At 40.1% G+C, this 23439-nt stretch overlaps 1 protein-coding gene across 3 annotated transcripts; it reads left to right on the plus strand.

The window, feature by feature from the left end:
* Window positions 1-1135: 1135 nt before the first annotated feature.
* Window positions 1136-21234, plus strand: LOC307006393 (uncharacterized protein). 3 transcript variants are annotated; one of them, XM_079627326.1, is made up of 5 exons: window positions 1165-1320; window positions 8487-8540; window positions 9027-9378; window positions 17007-19512; window positions 20392-21234. In XM_079627326.1, the coding sequence occupies exons 3-5, from the start codon at window positions 9345-9347 to the stop codon at window positions 20393-20395; spliced, it is 2544 nt and encodes an 847-aa protein (XP_079483452.1). In that variant the 5' UTR covers window positions 1165-1320; window positions 8487-8540; window positions 9027-9344; the 3' UTR covers window positions 20396-21234. The 3 variants fall into 3 exon arrangements, with proteins under 3 accessions (XP_079483451.1, XP_079483452.1, XP_079483450.1); XM_079627324.1 differs by lacking the exon at window positions 1165-1320 and adding an exon at window positions 8155-8226; XM_079627325.1 differs by lacking the exon at window positions 8487-8540 and having other exon boundaries at window positions 1136-1320.
* The last annotated feature ends 2205 nt before the right edge of the window (window positions 21235-23439 follow it).

The raw sequence follows: 23439 nt of genomic DNA on the forward strand, positions 1-23439 counted from the left end.
GCAACTGACCCGTACTGTGCGCTGCTGGCTTACAGGAGCACTCCTTTGAGCAACGGCTTTAGTCCAGCACAGCTGCTTATGGGGCGCCGCCTGCGCACCACGGTGCCAACGTTCCCACCAGTGCTGGAGCCAGCCATCCCTGATCTTTGGTCTGTGCAGCGAAAAGAAAGGGAGAAGAGAAAGATGGATGCGAGTAACTACGACCGCAGACACAGAGTGAGAATTCTCTCTGACCTGTCACCAGGAGATCAAGTGTGGATCACAGATACAAGATCTACAGGTACTGTGACAGCCGCACATGAAACACCTAGATCTTACCTGGTCAGTGGACCACAAGGCACTTTAAGGAGGAATCGCCGTCACCTCATGCCCATGTCGGCAGACAACAGCAGTAACATACTAGAGCATGCTGCAGGGGTTGGCGTGCAGGATACTTCTGCAGACTCTGGACATGTGTCTACAGAGGGGCATAAGAACACTCCCACAACTTTGAGAACCAGATCTGGCAGGGCTATTAGAAAGCCAGATAAACTAAATCTGTGAGAACTATGGAAAAAGTATGCTAAATGTTTTTGGGGTTAAACAAGGAGGTTTAGTAATTTCAGTGTTCTAACAGTTTAATAATTGTAATAAGTTGAATCCTGGTTTGTGTTAACTGTCTAGGGTAACTAATGTGTGTTCATGTGTAGCTTAAAGAGGCCTCAAGGAGTTCATATTTCTGGGTGTAATTCAGTATCACTAATGTTTACAGGAAAGACAAGTGTTATTATAAAGACATGTTATAGTTAAGATACGTTTTGTAAGGATACAAAAGTTGGTTTAAGAGTTTTACCAATCTAGTATATATATATGTAATTATATAGGTCACAGTCTATTGCTTTTCAGAAAGGGAGATGTGGTGTGATCTATTATATATATATATGCTGCCAGGACACTGGGTGGCAGTATGGGGCGTTCGGGTGCGAAGGCAGGGAGAATGCTAGCGAACGAGAGTGATAATAAAGTATTCCATGTGAATCTATCCAGCTACGTCTTCTTTATTATCTTAAGAACCCAACACAACATAAAGAATAGCAAGTAATTCCCGTGCCTTACTCCAGTCCAGTGGTGGCGGTAATGCACAAGAAATAGTTGCAAACCGCCAATTAAAAAGAAGAAGAAGAAGAAGACTCAGGAAGAAAGTTGTCTACACCGCATGGCAAGCTGAAGCTATATTCCACATTTCTAAAGTGTATTAAAGTTAATTTACTCATCTGAAGTTACAGAAGATATTACAAGATGCAAGATTAAGTTCTCCTTTGGTAATAAGCAGTCAATGAAGTAAGTTTCAGCTGTATTGCTGTGTGGAAAAAAGTGATCTCTGTAAATATAGTTATGCTGTTAAAGTGAACTTAATTCTGTTTGGAAAAGTTTACAAAGACAACATTGCTTTATTTATGTCTTTTATATTCTTTATTTTAACTTTATTTGTTGTGTATTTAGTTCTCACGGCATCTTGAGTTGGATGGTTATCCTCATGGTGAACCAATCATTAAATCTCTGTCATCAGAGAATCCTTGTGCTCGTGAAATTACTAGGGGTAGCTACATCGTGGCTTGTGCGGTCATATTGGCTATGTGCGTTACTATCTGTTGTCATTGGCAACAGCTCGCGTTGCACACGCTGTGCTTTTAGCACTGTACAGCACATATTCAATCAGCTTGCTTGATAGGAATTAACCATTCACAGTTTTGGAAATGGGCACAATTTACTGGGCGGACTATTTAAAAAAATTATAATAATAATTATCTTTTCATTCTGTCGAACTGACTATCTCATTCAAACTCTTTTCTATCTTTCTGTCTTTTATTTAATTTTTTACCATCAATAAAAATAAGAGTGGCAAACTGTCAGTTTGTGAATGTCATTGTATTTGACAAATACATTTATTTACAAATATTTAATCAGAATGTTAGATATATCAATTTGTCTACAAGTTGAATAAGAGGAAAAATCTGAAATGAAACCGATACATCAGTCATACAGTGCCATTGTGACAAAAGGTTGATGATACGCAACAACATAATGATCGCAATAAACTCCTGCTGGGGGGTCATTTGGAATATTTAAAATTTATGTGGGAAAAGGATGTGAAATGAGGCATGGTTACAGTAATATTGTTTTGAACGTTTAAAAACTTAGATTCAGATTAGCCCTAAAACGTATAGTTTTTTGTCAGTGTTTATTTAAAACATCCAATTATGCAGAATTATACGGTGTCAATATTTAATTGAATACAATATATACTGTAGGGTATTAATTTACCCCTAAATACCCATATTGTTTCAAAATGATAACTCCAAATCCACCTTTCACTGCCTGGAAATCAGTTGTTTCTCTGAATTGCAGTGATCCATTTGCGTAGCTTTCGCCATTCTGTAAAAAAATATACTTCAGATTTGTTGTCAAATCTAATTGTGCAGTCAATCGTAAAGCTCTTTCCATTTTTAGATGTTTTTCAAAAAAATGCTGCCACTCAGTCTTTTATGGGGATTTATGGTATTTGTATTATTTATTTGCCAAAACAAAAACTTTACCAGTAGATTGTATTTAATAGATTTCACTTTGTAACTTTGTAACTTTGTAACACATTTGCAGTTGGTTTGTAAAATGTATCATTTGTATTACATTTACAGTTTTGACCAGCATGTGGCGCCATTTGTGTGTGTTTTGTGCATCTCACGCATGTATTTCTGGATTAGCCTACGGTGTGCGTTTCTGGATCTGTTACTGTTTTTTTTTTTCCACTCGATACGTGTAACGTAAATTCGATTTTGAATATTAAGATGGCCATTTATTTATTATTTTAGACCGGATAATTTCAGCTACGTTAATACAGCTTACCCATACGAAAGTTTCTGTTATGACATCTGTTAAAGTAACGGTTCAGGGCTCCAGACTAACTTTTTTCACTAGGAGCACAGTGGCCCCTAACTGAAAATTTTAGGAGCACAACCAGGAAATTTAGGAGCGCACACCGTAAATCAACATACTAACCAAATATTCACATTTCTACTAATTTCCAGTGTATTACTAATAAATACTTTGATAATAGATGCAGAAATTACAATGCCTTTGCGCTCTGATTTAACGTTACAGCTTCTTGTCTTCTAAAAGCAACCGGCAGTTGATTTATTAACATGTCACCGCATACTCTACGCTTGAGGATAAGATTGTGTTTAAATAGAGTATTGTGTTTAAACTGAAGTGCCTGCACTGTCGGCAAACTTCGTGTTCCCCGCAGTTATGGGGTAGCGACTGCAACATTCGCAGTTCATGGAATTCGTCTCCTTACAGCACTACCTCAACCAGCTGAATTCTCACCGCCAGTCTTCCAGAAGATGGTGGTTCGGCCTTTTTCATCACCACTAAAACCTCTCACTCTGAATCATCATCCGACTGTGACACTAGGCTACTAGGGCTGCAACATTTCAAATAGCTCACAGTTCAGTTTGTATCACGGTTTTAGGTTCACGGTTTCGATATGATTCGGTATGTGTTATGTTCAGGGGGAAAAAGACTACTGTCAAAAAAATTAAGAAATAATCTACCCACAAGCAAAAGCACAAATAAATACAATAGAGCAAAGATAGCCTAGCCTACTAATCAAATAAACTATGCTTTTCAGGTAGGTCTAACATTAGTTTTCAGGTACAGAAATTGAATAAAATAATCAAATGTAAAATAACATTGCATATTTGACTGTATAAATTAAAGATGAATCCTTATTAAAGTTACAAAAGCTATTTAATTCAGAGCTGATTCAGTAGGCCTACGCCGATACTGTGAGTGTCTTTCTTCATATGTTCACTTAAGGCATAACAGATACTATGTCTGCTAGGATACGAGCTCATCAAGACGGACATGTTGACATACTTTTTGTGTGAATTTGTCCATTCAAGAGCAAGACTTGAAAGATAACTTGAAAGATAATATTTGCGTGCTGTCCGAGATGAGTAACCTACGCATACATACAGACACTCGCTCGCGCACACACACACACACACACACACACACGCGCGCACAAATCTAGACGCGAGTTCTCTTTCACGTCTTGCTCTTGAATGTTTGCATTGGCAAAATAAATGAGTTTAGTTTAAACACCGATGGTAACGTCTGCAGTTCAGGTCTCGCCTGCGCTTGTGCGCTATCAACTCCCGGGTGATGACGCCGTAAATGACAGGTCATGTTCGAGCATTTGGCACTCACATTGAACAATGCACAAAGAGTAATCGTTTTCTTCACGTTTTTTTATTATTATCGCTGTTGTAGTGTTTTATTTGAGAAGCCAGCAAGTGAATTTAACTGGCATACTAGCCGCAGGTCGGAAGAACGAGTCAATAGTTCGCTTGCTCGTTGCTCAGACGCACATAGCAGGTTGTGATATTTGTCTCCGTCTCCTTCCTACAGACGTTTAAACGCGCGCTCGCGAATCTCTAGGACCCTCCCCCTCCACACATTAGCCTCTTACAGTGGCCGTTCCCTATTCTTCTCGCACTACATTCCGGATTCATTGATAAGCCCCTTCCACGTTTAACGTGTAAAAAAAAAAAAAGGGACATTTACTGGTCGCACGTGCGACTGGATGTAAAATTCAGTCGCACACTCTCAAATTTTGGTCGCAAAATGCGACCATTTGGTCGCAGTCTGGAGCCCTGCGGTTTCTATTCAGATTTTCGAACAATATTACAGTTCATCATCCAAGATTATTTATTTACCTCAAGCGGTCTGTTTTGAAGTTCTGTGAGTAGTAAGAAAGACGTGCACTGATAAAGAAGCATTTCCATTGGCTGCAGTCTGCAGGCATTGGCCAATAACAAAAGATGCAAGTAGCTAACGTGACGTCACGCCCAATGAGGACGCTTCGCGCCCTCACGCGTCATAGCCCGCCGGATTGGGGGTGGCTTAGCGTATTAAAGGAAGGGCTCACGGGCTGCTTAGCTGATTTTTCATCTCTTCAGCAAGCTCTACGCATCGCTGGACTCCGAGAGAAGCCGCCGCCGTTGAATCAAGTGACCAGCGAGCCTAGGAAAGCGTCTGAGGAAACCGGCCGTCTTCGCCGCCTTCAGCCATCCGTGCCTGCTACACTATCCGGCGACAAAGTATCCTTTTTATATCCTTCTCCGTGTGTTCCCCGCCGCGATTCACGTGTCTGAAAGAGTACGAGGTGTTTGTTGCAAAATGCCTCGCTTTTCCTGTGGCTCTTGCAGAGCCACGCTCCGCGACGGAGACCGCCATGTGATCTGCGCTCTCTGCCTGGGACGAGACCATGCAGCCCTTGCTCTGTCTTCGGGAGGCTGCATCCACTGCGAAGAACTGCCAAAGGTCGACCCTGCGGGCTCGACTTGCCGTGTTTGGCGCCGAAGCTGTCGCTCCGCCTCTCTCCAGTGGCCCGTGTAAGAAGAAACGCAGCGCCCAGAGACCACCGGAGCCCGTTGTCGCCTGCGAACGCTCGCCGGAACTTTCCCATCGAGCTTCTCGCTCCCCCCACATTGAAAACGTTTCAGAGAATGCTGGGCTTTATGGCTTCAGCCGCAGCAGTGCTATGGCTGGGTCTACTGCGTATGCGCCCTCTGCAACGCTGGCTGAACGCTCGTGTACCTCACCGAGCCTGGGCCTCCGGCGGCTCGCGAATCAGAGTGACTCAGAGCTGTGTTTCAGCTCTGCAGCCCTGGATAGCGGCCGACTAGTATCAGCGGGGAGTGACAATGGGAGTTGTCTCCTACCGAAAAGTCATCTCGACGGACGCCTCCAACCTGGGTTGGGGCGGTCTTTTCGAGGGCAAACCGGTCTTTGGCCTCTGGTCAGACTCGGAGAAGTGCCTTCACATAAACTGTCTGGAGATGATATCGGTCGAGAACACTTTGAAATACTTCCTCCCATCTCTGCGGGGCCACCACGTACTGGTTCGCACGGACAACATGTCTGTGGTATCCTACGTGAACCGCCAGGGCGGTGTCAGATCCAGAGTCCTCTGCGATCTGGCAGAACGCCTGTTCGTTTCGGCTCAGCACTCACTGCGCTCGCTCAGAGCCGCCCATGTGCCGGGACGCCTGAACGATGGCCCGGACAAACTGTCCAGGGACAACGTTCCCCCGGGGAAATGGTCCCTGCACCCGCAGACAGTCTAGTTACTGTGGAGCCTTTTCGGCAGTGCGAAAGTCGACCTCTTTGCGTTGAAAGACAACGCCCACTGCCCAAGGTTTTTTTCGAAGAACGAGGACGCCCTGGCCCAAGCGTGGCCCAGCTGCCCATTGTACGCGTTCCCTCCGGTCTCACTGTTACCACAGGTCATCAGGAGAATCCGGGAAACACATCACTCGATGCTCCTCATAGCCCCCCGATGAGAGAACCAGACGTGGTTCCCGGAGTTGGTGCCGGGACTCTAAAGTCGTCCTTAAACCGAGACATGGCTATGTCCCCAAAGTGATCGGCACCCCCTTCAGAGCGCAGATCATTTCACTCTCAGCTTTGCCGACATCCGGCAGCGAGGTCGACGCTAACCTCCTCTGTCCTGTCAGAGCGCTGAGAATTTACATCACACGCTCCGCCGCCTTCAGGCGCTCGGAGCAGCTTTTCGTTTCGTTTTGTGGGCGCACCAAGGGTCTCGCCGCCTCGAAACCCAGCCTGTCCAGATGGATAGTGGTGACATTGCTGCAGCTTATGCGTCTAAAGACCTGCAATGCAGTCCGTGTTGCAGTTGTTTTGAAGTATTTTTGTGTTCTTAAACTTGTATGTTAGTTAAGAGTATCACGTAATGTTCACTATGGTTTCACAAGTACAGGAGACTTGCGGGTGACCGGTGATAGTCTTAAAAAATCCATTGCAAACAAGTAAAATGTAAACTTTCTACTAATGCACTTACTAATACATAATATACCGTATTCGGTTCTAAAACAAAACATGATTATACGGTCACAATAAAGAGTTTGCAGATATTAAGCAAACAGTCTACTAATACTCTAATGAGAATTGGTTGACATGTAGTTGCACTGTTACTTATAGTTAACAGAATGCTCAAAGGGACCATCAAAATAAAGTGTTACCAATTTTTCTTATAAATTTATGATCGATAATGGCTTGCTGCTTTTAAGCTTGTTTTTAATCTCACTTATAAACTTCCATCTTCTTTACGATCAATCCAAAAATCAGCTGAGCTGAAACACAATATATACATGTAATAGTCAACACAATTACAATGCCTAAAAACACATTTAATAAGGAATGAACTGGATTTTTTTTATTAGGGGCACAACCTAACACATTTTTGGTTTTGGCTCAAATATTAAAAAAATTATTAAGTTAGATTAATTTGGACATATTATGCTGCTGTAATTATTTATCTGTAGTGGTTAATGAGGATGAGTGTCATTAGTGATTGTTTTTGTGTTATTGATGTTTTATCCATGTCATAGTGTGAGAAATAACAGTATTGTCTTTCAATGGAGCAGTTTAATAGTCTTTAGTCATCTATCTGACTCAAATAATGTGTTTCTAACAGCAAACACTCCGAATAAAGTGAGATGATCTGCTGATGATCCTGAATGGCTTGTTGAATGAGTGTTGATAGTCTGAGGCTCATCAATATTAACAGATCTGCTGAAAACACTCTTTATTTCATGACAATAGTTCCTGTTTTCACCTCATTTATTATGCTGATGTCTTCAGATCTGCTGTACATTGTCACTTAAAGCTCATTTCATTGGTGTCAGCAGACTGAGCGGATTTGTTGGCTACTATATGAAAGTTTATTTCTGTGTTTATGTTTATGAACTGTTTTTCTTACCATTATTTATATTTGGAAGAATTTAAATTATTTATATAATTTTCTATATTTTTTCTATACCTGGATTTATAATGAAGAAGCAGAATAATGTTAGGATTAGCAATAATTTTTTTTTGAATTGGCATCAGTTACTGTACGATGAATAGATAGACAGACATAAATGCTTATGTAACAGGTTAAAGAATCACAAATATTTTTGCAACCTTCCATTTTCTATTTTGTGGGTATGTGAGTTTATTTCACCATAATCTTGTATTGTTCAGTCACTTCATGGTAGCTCACAGGTATTGGGAGAGTTGTTTGTCGTGTAAGTGCGCCCTCTATCGGATAGAGGCTGACGGTGGTCATATACTGACTTAAAGCGTTCGTTTCTCAGTCTGCATTCTACTGGACTGAGAGAGGTACGTGTTCACATCAGTGCAATGTAAGCTTGAAATATACCGGTTGCAACTTTAGCTGTAGTGCACATGGTAACTTGTACGTGTATTGTATGATGAGTGCACATATTTAGTCGAGATGTGTCGAGAACTGCTGTTTTGAGTGCTTAAGGAATTGCTAACATAGCTAGCCTCGTGGTTTGTTTTGCTGTAAGTTAGCGCTCGCCATTCTGTCGTCTTGTGATGAAGCCCACATGTTTCAGTTTTCCTTTTTCTTATGTTAGGCTGATTCTGAGTGGAGATAATCCTGAACTGTTGCTCTCTTTGAAATTTTACAGGTATGTACTTCCAATACCAGGATTAGAATGTGTTTATTTAAAAGTTTTCTTGTATTTATTGATGTTCAATGGCACTGAACAGCCCAGATGTAAAGCATGCACATTTTGCTCATGCATGTTACTGTGTTAACTAGTGAAAGGAAGATGGTTTATTTCATGTTGCATAATGTAAAACATTAACGTTATTACCCATAGTTAATAACGGAAATAACATGCAATATGACACACAGCCTACACATGATATACATATTGCGATATGTTCATTTTTCATGGTAATTTTTCAGATTTTTGAATGCGATTAAATACTGAGTCTGCATTCTTCTTGACTGAGAGAGACTGATTCTGATTGAAGATCGTCAGTGTCCTGTCATCAGTCCACCAGAACACAACGCAGTAGTCGGCGAAGTGCAGACCGCGCCAGCTACACTTAGAAGTGTCATTTATTATAAAAACAAACTCAGTAATTTATACTTTTGATTTTGGCAGATCAGCTCCTCAAACTCTGGAATTCATCATCAGTGAAGCTCCTCCCACTGCAATCACATCATCAGTCAAGCCCCTCCCACTGCAATCACATCATCAGTGAAGCTCCTCCCACTGCAATCACATCATCAGTGAAGCTCCTCCCACTGCAATCACATCATCAGTGAAGCTCCTCCCACAGTAATTCTCCAATAAATGCTGTAAATTCCCGTCAGCTACAAGTGAAGACGAGCATGAAAGCATCAGGAAGAGCTGAAATCTGCAGAGACTGAGTTTATTAAAGAGGACAGTGAGAACACGAGTGATCCAGAACCCTGCAGAATGAAACACACTGAAGATCCTGAAGAACAAAGAGGTTGGTGTTTATTCTTCATTCATTCATGATGCTGAAGAACATTCATGTTAGAAACATTCAAGCACATCATCACATTTAGATAAACAGTTACATTATGAAATGGTGCAGAATGTTCTGGGTTTTCTTCAACAAATGGTCAGTGAAGGGAGATTTGAGACATTTTTATATTGATGATCAATATTAGATAAAGCTAAATACTATTTGACATTTACATTTATTTTATATCTGGTTTCCAATTTGCAACAACATTACCAGAATTTTAGGCATTTTCAACATAGTTAAAAATATATATTTTTAGGAATAATCAGGAAACACCAAGTTACTGATAAAGTTGTATTTGTCAAATATCATACAAGTTATTCATAGTTCTAGAGATTCTTCTTACAGTAACTTTGGTAACAGGGTTGATGAATACAGTCAATGCTACAGTTTGTGTGAAAATGGATTGAGATTATTCTCTTGTCTTCCCATCATGCAGTAGAAAGAGCCCAGATGATGTCACAATTTTAAGAGATGCTCTATTTAACATATAACTAATAATAATTAACAAAATAAACAATCCACTCCACTTGAATGCTAAACACTTGTTATTTCTCACAGGGTTATTCACTTGAGCTTGTGTTTCTGGTGTCCCACTTTCACATGCGCATGAATGGAAGTCTATGAAGGAAAAGTCTAGTGTGAACGGCCAATAATAATTAAAACGTTTTTAGTAAAATAAATATCAATCTCAAAGTTGGTGACAAAACATAGCAGTATTGTATATTTTACCGTATTTTCCGGACTATAAGTCGCATCAGTCAAAAAATGCGTCATGACGAGGAAAAAAACATATATAAGTCGCACTGGAGTATAAGTCGCATTTATTTAGAAATTTATTTCACAAAATCCAAGACCAAGAACAGACATTAATCTGGAAAGGCAAGTTTTTCAGCTCCGCAACAGCACACAGAACAACAGCTGAATAGTGTCCGGCATGTTAGCGTAACGCAGGGTTTCTCGCAGCACTTTGGAACTGGCGGCCGCCTAAGCAACACACGCCTGCCGCCTTAACTACGTCGTCCAAAAAAATGTATAAGCCTATGAGCGATATCCGCCATAGGGCTGTGCGATATTGAAGAAAAATGCGAGAACTCCTTAAATAATGCGGTATTCGATATGTGATACGATATTGCTTAAAGTGTGTAAAAATAAACTTAAATTATCTTTAAAATATATTTAAAATGATATAACCTACATGTTTCACATTCTTTTTATGACAAGAAAACATCCTTATAACTTCTGAAAGTGAACATCAGTGTTTTACTGTAGCATAAGAAGTGTTATTTTAACATCAGTGTAAACCAGGGTTTCAGGTTATCCTACATTAAGTTTATTTAATAAAACATAAATGAGATTTAATAAAAAATAAATAAAACATTGCTTAGTTTTTGCTTAAAAACGTTGTCTTTTGTTCATGACCCCATTTATTGCAAGCTGTTACGATATGCATATTGCGATATATACATTTGCGATATTTCGATAAATTCAATATATTTCCCGCTGCTGTAGTCGGGCCGGGCCGTGATCTAGAGACGTGCGGCGCGGGACTAGATTTGATGGCCGAGTGCGAGCGGTAATGCACTCACTCTGTGTGTACGGCTGCGGGAGAATAAAACTATTATATATAAATAATTATGAATAAAACATATAAAAACGAATAAATTGTTATTCATCTGTTGCAGAAAAGCAACAAGAACAACTAAAACAAAATAGAAACGATTTACAGGCCAGAGTTTCTATTTGTAACATGTTTGCAGCGTTGAGCGATGTAGCCAATCACAGACGTGTTGATTTCTTGAACGCAATGGCCAATCAGAAGCATTTAACCCTCTGGGGACCAAAAACGCGCCGGCGCGTTTGCCTCGTTTTTTTCACATAGCAGCAAAATAGACTTAAAATACTCCTGTCATTTTTTGTCATACAGGCTTAAGATATATGAAAAAATAAACTGTTAAATGTCTTCTTTTTTATGGGTTCACTTAAAATCGAAATAAAACGTGCTTTTGTAAAATAAAGTAAACAGGGTGTGCTTTCTGCCTCTCCGTGAGCTTTTTTTCTGAAGCACGTCTTTAAACTTAAACAAAACTCAGCGAATACTATTCACTCAGACATGAGCTATATATCTCTATAATCATTTAAGTGTGTAGTTTTAAATTATCTAATTCAAAACTCAAACAAATATTCTCTGTTTATGTAATCTATATAAAAAGAGAGAGAGATCAGCCGTTCTCATTATCGTTCTGCCAGCTCATTACTCTGCTAATGTGACACGCCCATCGAGAGCGCGCGCTATTCAGACGCAGATTATCTGAGGCAACACATGCAAACCAGTCAACGCCCACAACAGCTGGAAAACACACTCGCTGTGAGGAATAATAATATCGTGATAAACCTGGAAATTTTACCTCAAACGTGCTGGAGTAGCCTAACAACGGGTCCAGCTGCAGATCAGTGCTTTGTCTTAATCGCGATATGAAATGGCAAGCCCGTAGGCAAGAGGGGGTTCGGGTGGTTCGAACAAACCCCCCCTCACTGCCTATTGTGCCTAAGGTCCAAAATTTAAGTCGTTTTTTTTTTTTTTCATGTGATTATTGTCATCATTGTTTTAATCAATGCTTGTGACAAATATTCTGGGTTGCTGTTTCAAATTAATATACGCATGGCACACACACACACGTCCAGATAGCTTCGCACCGAGCGCACATCAGAAGAGGACAGGGTGTGTGTGTTCATCTGAGCCTCATTGGTCCGTCACTGCCCGTCCATGTCAGAATAATTGAGATGACCAATCAAATCAAAGTAGGCGGGCTTTATATTCACAGAAGCAGCTGAGCGCGAATTTTAGCAGCAGCGTGAGGCGCACCTCGGCGCGTCAGTAGTTTATGCTCAAGTGCCAGATAAGATGCAAGTAGTTTCAATACTTATTTTGTCTATAAATTTGAATTTCAATAAAAATAAAAAATAAAAATAAGATGTTTTAGGTCATACATGTTAGAAATAATCAGGCAAACTAATAAACTATCTAATTTCGCCATTTTTAACTGAAAAGGCCTATGTAACGTGATTCATGTAACTTAATTTAATAATTAGTTAAGGCTAACGTTACTGTCATTGTGAGGGCAGGGGACAAAAACACATTAACGAAGCCGTTTTCATCATATAAGGCACAGGTTAATATGAATGTGTAGCCTACATATTGAGAATTAATATTATAATATAATTTGTAGTCTTCAGTAAATTAAGGTGACTCAAAGTGCACCAGATTAATGAATTTATCTTTAAAATGTACAAAATTTTCTTACGGGGGAGCATGCCCCCGGACCCCCCTAGAGCTCCACTTACGCTATTTGATGCTCTATGAAAAATACAAAAGTAATTCTCTTATAATTAAAAAAGGTAGCCTATACATGATCAGGATTTTTTTCATCTCCTTTATTTTTTTATTTTATTATTAGTGCATAAAAGGTCATCCAAAATGAAGTATTTGAACCTCATAATTAAATACAAAAGTAGGAGAAAAACTGCAAAAAGGCCCCCCCCCCCCCCCCCCCTTCAATAGGCTAGCTACGGACCTGAATGGTGTCTGTAAACCGCAAAAGACTGTTTAAATTTGAATCGCATTTCTGTGTTTGAATGAATGCACGGCACAGACGCATGCTGTTGTTTACTACAGCTCGCGCGTGTCTGTGTGTGAATGAAACTATCTCTATTGCCTACTGAGATGAGTAAAAATCGACTGAATACGTTGAAATAAAATGTCTTTGTATAAGCAACATATTAAACTGCAAATTAACATTTATGCCCTAATATATATTATAAAAGACGATATGTTACAGACGAAATATGAAAGCCAACATTTCGTTTTGGATAGATTATAAAGTTTTTACTTTTTACTGCCACATCAAAACCTAATTTACAAGGTGCAAACAAAATCTTAAAAGGTCAATATAAGCCTTCTCTTTAAATTATTTTTGTGTTTTATTAGAGACAAGTTTGGGGAGAGGATAGCCTACATATTGCTACACTACTATGCTACACTAGATGAGAAAGTAATTGAACGAGTATCAGTCTATAAATATCTTGGTTTCCTTTTAGAAGAAAATTTGTCCTTTAAACAGCATATAGAAAAAAACTAAGATTAAAGTTGGGTTTCTATTATAGAAACAAAGGCTGTTTCTCTTTTAGTACGAGAAACACTTATACAAACAACATTTATCAATGCTGGATTATGGTGATATTTTATACATGCATGCAAATAAATCTTCTTTGAAAATGCTGGATTCAGTATATCATGCCGCACTAAGATTTGTAACTAATTCCAGTTTCCGTACTCATCATTGTCGCTTGTATGAGAGTGTGTTGGTCATCTCTGCACAATCGCAGGCTGGAGCTAGAGACCTGCGCGGGACACAATTTTCAGTCCCGCTCCCGCCCGCTCCCGCAGTGTTCAGTCCCGCTCCCGCAGTGTTCAGTCCCGCTCCCGCAGTGTTCAGTCCCGCTCCCGCAGTGTTCAGTCCCGCTCCCGCAACGATTTGTCATTTTTAGTCCCGCTCCCGCCCGCATCTGTGATATTATGTCCCGCTCCCGCCCGCAAATTCCCGCAAGATGGCAGGCAGGATGGATGTTCACTTTCTGTCTCACGAAAGGTCTTGGGAAAAAAATGCGTGCGCACATAATTCCTTACCAGTACTTGGTAACATATTTATTGCTAAGCCATATTCAACCATACATTACAAAACAAGAAATAGGCCTCCGTAACAATAAAGATAAACATAAATCGGTCCAAATTCCAATAGGCTAATTAACGTGTAACACAAAAACAGCCTAAACAAAATTTTAATAAAAGAAAAGAAAAAAAATAACAGCCTTAGGTATGGCCTACACATAGGAACATTTGTCAAAACGGATCATTCTTATCTAGCCTAGACTATAGACTATATCACAGGCCAGTTAAACATTTAAAATGTGATCACAAAACACGAAATGGTCCCATATTACGAATAGCATAATATTCACAATAGGCTAACAGTAGCCTAACCAAAAACAAAAAATATTCGATTAGGTAATATTATTATCTATCTAATATATATAATTATATATTAGATAATGTTCTGGTCACATTATAGGATAGCCATGAACATTCGAAAAAAAAAAAAAAAAACGATTTGGCCTTTGAGCCTCAGTGCAGGTGTTAAACTGAAAATAGCCTGGGCCTACCTTTTAATAATTATAATAATATTAATAAAAATAAAAACTCAGCAGGTCGCTACCATGTCTAAATGAAAATGATCAAAATGAAGGTAAAACAAGCAGCTGCTCCTTAGGCTATCGGGTTCTTTGAATAGGCTAACCATGAAGGAAAAGTAGGTCGTTTACTGATGAGGGCTTCAGCACACTGCGTTTTTGCTCCAGTATGCGACCACAAATGCTGAAAGCCCGTTCGGACGGTGCGCTGGAGGCTGGGAGGAATTGTCTCTAAACAAGTGTGCGTGAGATTAGGCCCCGCCCTACCCCAAACGACAACATCCACAAGTTTAGGCTGTTTAAAACTTTTTTTATTGCTGCCAAACAGAATCTCCCTCACAACTACAAATTATGTACGCTACTTTAATCATTTATATATTTTACTTTACACTCATATTTAATTTGCGGGAGTGCAGCGTATCATCCCTCCCGCCCGCACCCGCAAGTGCACCTCCATCATCCCGCCCGCGCCCGCAATGACCTTTCAAAATTTGTCCCGCGCCGCACTGCTTTGCGTCGCGTCCCGCGGGACTCCCGCGGGGGTGCAGACCTCTAGCTGGAGCACTGCTATATTTTTCTTTTTAAGGCCATACATTGTAAACTGCCTCCTTACTTATGCTCTCTTCTGACTCTTAAAGTCACTACCAGGAAATGTAATCTTAGATCATATGGGCAAATCATGTATGATATCCCACGAACGCGAACTGTCTTCGGTGAACGTGCCTTTAAAGTTTTTGCACCTTTTTCCAGGTATAAATTGCACCTTTTTCCAGGTATAAATTGCAGAATCAGCTAAAATTTGACTGTTTACCGACAATGACACCATTTAAAATGAGGATAAAGGACTATTTGAGGACTAAATGCACATGTGCTGTTACTGAGCGCTGCTGGTGATTATGTTGAGATTATGTTAAAATTGCCAAAATGTCTTTTTTTTTTTGTTTTTTGTTTTTTTGTTAAATGTTTATAAATGTATTTTTAATATGGAACTATTATTCTGCTGTCTTGGCCAGGACTCCCTTGAAAAGGAGATTCTGAATCTCAATGGGATTATTTCCTGGTAAAATAAAGGTAAATAAATAAAAATATTCCAAAACTTTCTGAAAATACGAATGAGAATTAACTGCACAATTACTAGAAATGTTTACCTTGGATATTATACAATTTGCAAGCATAGGCTACACAGTTTGAGGAAAAATACACTTTTTTTTTCAAGATGTTTCCAACTCTGAACCAATTATGTAGTAATATATATATATATATATATGTGTCTGTGTGTGTGTTGTCTTTGCATTCTTTCTTGTGGCTCAGTGACACCTGAATGAAAGGCTCATTAGTATGCAGCATTAGCAGGTCTTTGTCTTCTCTCAGTTGTGAATTAGGACATTATTCATGACCTTGTTGGATCATTCACTCCCACCTGCATATTATATTGCCTTTCCAAACAAAAAGTTTCTTACTAAATTTAAATCAATCTATTGTTTCATGTGAACGATTAGCCCGGATGATTTTCAGATAATTTTGAAGAAAAAACTCTAGAAAGTATTGTGGGAATTTGTGAAGTTGGTAGTTTGTGGTCTTATATCAGACAATTTAAGTTTGAGTTTTTTGAATAACCACGCATAAATAATATTCTCTCAAAAATGCAAACATGTACATACATGTTGCTCACATATTATGATAGCCATGTTCGTGCTAAATAGAGTGTAATTACACCTTTGCCATTAATATGTTTATAAGCAACTGAAAAAAGTACAAATATCAGGGCATGTCAAAACATCTCAAGGACCCCAAAAACAAATCTCACTCCACAACACTGAATCCATTGAGTTCTTCCTCGGTGTCGCTTCTGAACAACTCCGCTAACTAGAGCGCCCTCTCGCGGCTGGAGACGGTAATGTTTTCTCTTGGTTCATATCAGTCAGTATGAATTCATTTTGATATATAAGTCGCACCTGACTATAAGTCGCAGGACCAGCAAAACTATGAAAAAAAAGTGCGACTTATAGTCCGGAAAATACGGCAATGTTAATATAATGTTAGATAATTGTGTCATTGATCAAATATAATAGTTCTTGCTAAAGAAACATGGGATTCGTGCCTATAATGTTTTACAAATAATAATTTGAAGATAAATTTACCTCATTCATGGAAAGTTTCAAGGACATATAATCAATTTTCAAAAAAAGTCATGAAATTATCATAATATTTTATAGCAGTTGTCTACTTTCTACCATTACATCAGGGCTCACTTTCATGTCCTTTCACTTTATATTTCTCTCTTTGAAGATAAATATTTTAATGTACTGAAAATTAAATGTAATATTTTTTTTTCCTGTCAGACTCGATGGAAGAGAGCGAGGAGAGTGAAGAACTGAGAGAAGTGGAGGAGGAGAGTGAAGAACTGAGAGAAGTGGAGGAGGAGAGTGAAGAACTGAGAGAAGTGAAGGAGGAGAGTGTAGAACTGAGAGAAGTGGAGGAGGAGAGTGAAGAACTGAGAGAAGTGAAGGAGGAGAGTGAAGAACTGAGAGAAGTGAAGGAGGAGAGTGAAGAACTGAGAGATGTGAAGGAGGAGAGTGAAGAACTGAGAGAAGTGGAAGAAGAGAGTGAAGAACTGAGTGAAGTGGAGGAGGAGAGTGAAGAACTGAGAGAAGTGGAGGAGGAGAGTGAAGAACTGAGAGAAGTGAAGGAGGAGAGTGAAGAACTGAGTGAAGTGAAGGAGGAGAGTGAAGAACTGAGAGAAGTGGAGGAGGAGAGTGAAGAACTGAGAGAAGTGAAGGAGGAGAGTGAAGAACTGAGAGAAGTGAAGGAGGAGAGTGAAGAACTGAGAGAAGTGAAGGAGGAGAGTGAAGAACTGAGTGAAGTGAAGGAGGAGAGTGAAGAACTGAGAGAAGTGGAGGAGGAGAGTGAAGAACTGAGAGAAGTGAAGGAGGAGAGTGAAGAACTGAGAGAAGTGAAGGAGGAGAGTGAAGAACTGAGAGAAGTGAAGGAGGAGAGTGAAGAACTGAGAGATGTGAAGGAGGAGAGTGAAGAACTGAGAGAAGTGGAAGAAGAGAGTGAAGAACTGAGAGAAGTGGAGGAGGAGAGTGAAGAACTGAGAGAAGTGAAGGAGGAGAGTGAAGAACTGAGAGAAGTGAAGGAGGAGAGTGAAGAACTGAGAGAAGTGAAGGAGGAGAGTGAAGAACTGAGAGAAGTGGAGGAGGAGAGTGAAGAACTGAGTGAAGTGAAGGAGGAGAGTGAAGAACTGAGAGAAGTGAAGGAGGAGAGTGAAGAACTGAGAGAAGTGAAGGAGGAGAGTGAAGAACTGAGAGAAGTGAAGGAGGAGAGTGAAGAACTGAGAGATGTGAAGGAGGAGAGTGAAGAACTGAGAGAAGTGGAAGAAGAGAGTGAAGAACTGAGAGAAGTGGAGGAGGAGAGTGAAGAACTGAGAGAAGTGGAGGAGGAGAGTGAAGAACTGAGAGAAGTGAAGGAGGAGAGTGAAGAACTGAGAGAAGTGAAGGAGGAGAGTGAAGAACTGAGAGAAGTGAAGGAGGAGAGTGAAGAATTGAGAGAAGTGAAGGAGGAACATCATGTCCAACCTGGAGAAAAACCTTTGAGTCGCTCAAAGACTAAACAGACATTTTTAAAGAAAAGAAGAGCCAAGAAATCTTTCACCTGCACTCAGTGTGGAAACAGTTTCACAACCAAACAAAATCTTGAGATTCACATGAGGATCCACTCCGGAGAGAAGCTGTTCTCATGTGATCAGTGCGGGAAAACATTTCTTAGTTCATCACACCTGAAGACACACCTGACAGTTCATACGAAGGAGAAGCCGCATTCATGTTCTGTGTGTGGAAAGAGTTTTTCACGGCTGAACACTTTACATATACATGAGAAAACTCACACTGGTGTGAGAGAGTACATGTGCTTTGAGTGTGAGAAGACTTTTACTACAGCGGAACATTTAAAACTGCACCAGAGAATTCACACGGGAGAAAAACCTTACAAGTGTTCACACTGTGACAAGAGATTCAGTCAGTCATCATCTCTGAAAACACATGAGAGGATCCACACTGGAGAGAATCCGCACACGTGTGATCAGTGTGGAAAGAGTTTCTCTATTAAAAGTGCCCTGAAGCTACACATGAGTGTTCATACCGGAGAAAAGCCGTTCACATGTGATCAGTGCGGGAAGAGTTTCTCTATTAAAAATCACCTGAAGCGACACATGAGTGTTCACACCGGAGAAAAGCCGTTTTCATGTGATCAGTGCGGGAAGAGTTTCAGTCGATCATCAAACCTTAATGTTCACATGATGATCCACACCGGAGAGAAGCCGTTCACATGTGATCAGTGCGGGAATAGTTTCAGTCAATCATCATCCCTTAATGTTCACATGAGGATCCACTCCGGAGAGAAGCCGTTCACATGTGATCAATGCGGAAAAACATTTCTTAGTGCATCACACCTGAAGAAACACCTGACAGTTCATACGAAGGAGAAGCCGCATTCATGTTCTGTGTGTGGAAAGAGTTTTTCACGGCTGAACACTTTACATGGACATGAGAAAACTCACACTGGTGTGAGAGAGTACATGTGCTTTGAGTGTGAGAAGACTTTTACTACAGCGTACAATTTAAAACTGCACCAGAGAATTCACACTGGAGAAAAACCTTACAAGTGTTCACACTGTGACAAGAGATTCTGTGAGTCATCATCTCTGAAAAAACACGAGATGATCCACACTGGAGAGAAGCCGCACACGTGTGATCAGTGCGGGAAGAGTTTCTCTATTAAAAGTGCCCTGAAGCGACACATGAAGATCCATACAGTGGAGAAACCACTTAAACACAGTCTGAGATCCCGGTAAGTAATAATATGATGTTTATTTTATACTATAGAAAACAGTGATTTTGGTCGAGAGGATTCATTGTTAATGATGGTAGAGTAGTAACAACAGCGACCGAATCCCATTACCTGAGAGAGAATTTTTCACAATGAGTGTTTTTAGGATTCAAGAGGGTGACAGCCTCAGCACTTCGTTGTTGTGTGCCGTTATTGTTTCCGTTTCGTCACGTTACAACAAAGAAGTCAGCTTTCATGCATTCCCCGTTGACGCTGCGGTACGGGCTGAGTGGATGCAGATCCGGAGGGATGACTTCAACCCGACCACATTTTTAAATGCATATAATTTTCAGTGTATTTCACCTGTGCGTTTCTATGCTTAGAATTGAGAAAATAGTATTTATGGAGATAAATTGTAGCCTATCATAGGACAAACGTTTAATGTTCACGGGGTATTTTATTTAACATCTCTAATCGTAGTTGTAACTATATTTACAGTAGGCATAATTGTCATTGCGTATGCAGCATGAGTCCAATACAGTCTTCTGTTCTGAACAGTTGTATTTCATTCATTAATCTGACTATGCATCCGTGCATTTAATCGCCATTGGCTCGTGTGATAGTAATATGGATCTTAAAATCAATTATATCACTTAAAATACTACTATCAACAACTATAGGAGATCATTTTCGGCTTTCTCCGGCTCCCTGCACCGGGTGTAATGCGTCATAGGATTATGAGCTCTTCTGACAAATTCCCAGAAAAAAAACTTCTTCTGAAGATATGGTGTATATATTAACGACCATCTGCATGCTTTGAAAGTAACGGATGGAGATGACCTAGAAATTAGAAATGTTAATGTAACAGACAAGCTGATATTTTTATGAACTATCTTATAGTTGAACAGCTCCAGAGGGACAACGCAAAGAGAGCTCGCAAGACGGAGAAGAAGGAGAGAAAGGCGAAGATCACCCACTGAGGCTCGACTCCCTAAGAACGGACGGATTCATCGTGCTCAGCAGTTAATTAAAATTATCTAACCAGTTGAGCGATTAAATAGGAAAATAATACACAGTGCAAACTGAAATAAACTGCTCAAATGAGGATGTGTTGAATTTGCAGGACAAGCTCAAATTACTTCAAGCCTAATTTGAGCTTGGCCTACGAACTTATGGTTCATTGTCAGAGGTGTTATGTGTGTCTGTGTATGTGGACTCAATATGTTTAGACTGTTAGGACCACATGTATTTTTAAAAGGAACTGTGAACATCATTCGCCTTAGACCTTGAAAATGTGTGAAACTAGAGAAAGGTCAAAAGGGTTGCGATAGTCAAACTTACTGTCAGGGTTCTGCCCTGGCAGCTTTGTCTGTGTCTTTGTTTCATGACTCTCTGTTTGTGTTGTGCTTCAACATATGGCTCTAGCTGTGTCCCAATGTGAAGGCTACAGCCTCCGAAGTCCGTATTTGAAGGCCGATTGGCCGTATTTGAAGGCCGATTGCGTCACAGCGGCACGACGAAACGTCACAGCGGCGCGACGAAGGATGTCCCAATTCAAAGGCTGCACACCTGGAGGTCGCATTTTAAGGCCGATTGCGTCACCGCGGCGCGATGAAGGCTGTCCCAATTCAATTCGGCATCATCCAAAGGCCGTATTCGAAGGCCGGTTGAGTCATCGCGGCGCGACGAAGGCTACCCTGATTCAAAAGCGACGCCAAATGCACCCTTCATTTCCCCGTGAAAGAAAGGATGCATAAACGGATCCTTGCGGCCTGATTCTATCCCATAAGCCATCGCGCGCCGGTGACGACAGCATTATTATTATAAAAAATGACGGCCGAGAGTTCGGTGGTGGACGGCAAATTCACATTTAAATGTAAGTATTATGTTTTCATTTACTCAAATAGCTAGTGAGTTAAAAGCCACAAGTTTTTCTTTCTTACAAACTTCATCTTAACTCATTCATCACCATTGCGTGGCTTCATTTGTAAGGTGGTATACAACTTGTCCTAATATTTAGTTTAATAATTGTTTCAGGTAGCAAGGAGCAGACAGCTCAATTTATTAAATTGCAATTAAATAAATAAATTAAATACATTTTTATTGTAATATTTGCACTAGTCTGTCTCACTTGTGTATTATAAGAAATATCACTCACCCTATAAAGCCCACAACAATAAGAAAAGCAGTAGACAAGGCAATGGGGTTTTACTTTTATGTGTTTTTGTAGTGGTGTCATGCAAGCTACGTCTACAAAGGTAACTATAATTTAAGGTTTTAATTTTTCATGTACCCTTTTCTGCTTTTTTATAGCAATTCTGGAGAAAATGGGTCTGCTGGGGAAGGTAATTAACTCTCATACAGGCCAAAAAAAAAAAAAAAAACAAGAAAGTAAGTTAATACACACATCTTAGCTGAAATGTATTGTGCTGTTGTTGTTAACAAGCCATGGTTAATTTGCTCTGCCTTAGGATTGCAAGTGTCCTGGGACAGATGAGGGTGTGAGTGGGAAACCCACTGCTGAAACTTGGCCCTGGTTTGTCCTCATGGATGAGGTGTTGGGACAGAGGCACTCCCTGTCCTCATTGCCTTAATCCCTGAGGACAAACCAGGGTCAAGTTCAGCAGTGGGTGCCCACGGTGAGGAGGAGCCAGAGGCACCAGCACGAGCACCAGCATCAGCACCGGCAGCACCACGAAGAAGAGACCGAGAGGACGAGTTTTTGACTTGATTAGAGAAGACATGGGACTGCAGAGGCGAGGAGAGCACAGGAATGGACAGGCAAAAGAGAGAGTTTTCTCTTCTTGAAAGAATGATTGAGAATATTATATATATTTGTTTAACTTTTTTTAACTTATATTTTTTAAAAGGGAAAAAAATCTGTTTATTTATTTATTTTTATGCAACTTTAAATGTGTAAATAAAAGAAAATTCATTGCTCTGGACATAGTTTATTTTTGTAATGACAGTCATAATTTTTACATGAAACAAATGATTCTATACCTTTTTTCCCCCCAACTATTTACAACATACGTTAAAAAATCTCAAAATCAACATAAACATTTAAATTTACAGTACATAAAATAAGAAAGAATGATGTAGACTTGTATTGAGCTGAGTGGGAGACCCTGGTGTGCTGCTGGACCGCGACAGGCTCCACAATAGAGCCCCTGGTAAGGCCTCCTGCTGGTGGGACTTCATCTGATGGTGTTTGAGTGCATATTTCCACTATCCACTAAGTTTTCTACCAACCGGTTTGCAGGGCTGACTCATGAAATAAATATTGAGATACTTTATAACGCTTTATTAATAACCACTAATACCGCATTGGGGACAAACTACTAGTCATATATTTCAAACCTTAGTAAAGCTAAATGATCTTGCATAACGTTACTCTAATGTAGGCCTAAAGGTCTCAAGAGTAAAAGTGTATTCTGCAGGGAAAAAACCTCCTTGTCATGAACGAAGTTTGTAGTTCCTTACTTACCACCACTGGTTATTTTGACAATGAAAGTAACAACATGTACACTCTTAGAAGAAAAGGTTCTATATAGAACCTTAAAAGGTTCTATAGGCGCTTCGTATTTGGAACCCCTTAAAGGTTCTATACAGAACCCAAGAAAGGGTTCTTTCTTGTCATTATAGAACCTTTTTAGCATAAAAGGTTCTTTGGAGTTGAGTAAAGAACCCTATGGTTCTATATAGAACCCCAATGAACCCTTTTTTTCTAAGAGTGTAGAACCTTTTAGGGGTTCCAAATACGAAGCGCCTATAGAACCTTTTAAGGTTCTATATAGAACCTTTTCTTCTAAGAGTGTAGGCCTATTGTCACAATATTAACAAGTTGTTGCTAACTACAGCTCCGTCCCATTTCAAAGGGCGCATCTGAAGCGCTCGGACCGGTGTAGCTTACGGACGATTGTCTTCAGTGACAGCTGCCGATGACGA

This window comes from Phoxinus phoxinus (assembly GCF_949152265.1).
Source record: "Phoxinus phoxinus genome assembly, chromosome: 1".
NCBI classification, from domain to species: Eukaryota; Metazoa; Chordata; class Actinopteri; order Cypriniformes; family Leuciscidae; genus Phoxinus; species Phoxinus phoxinus.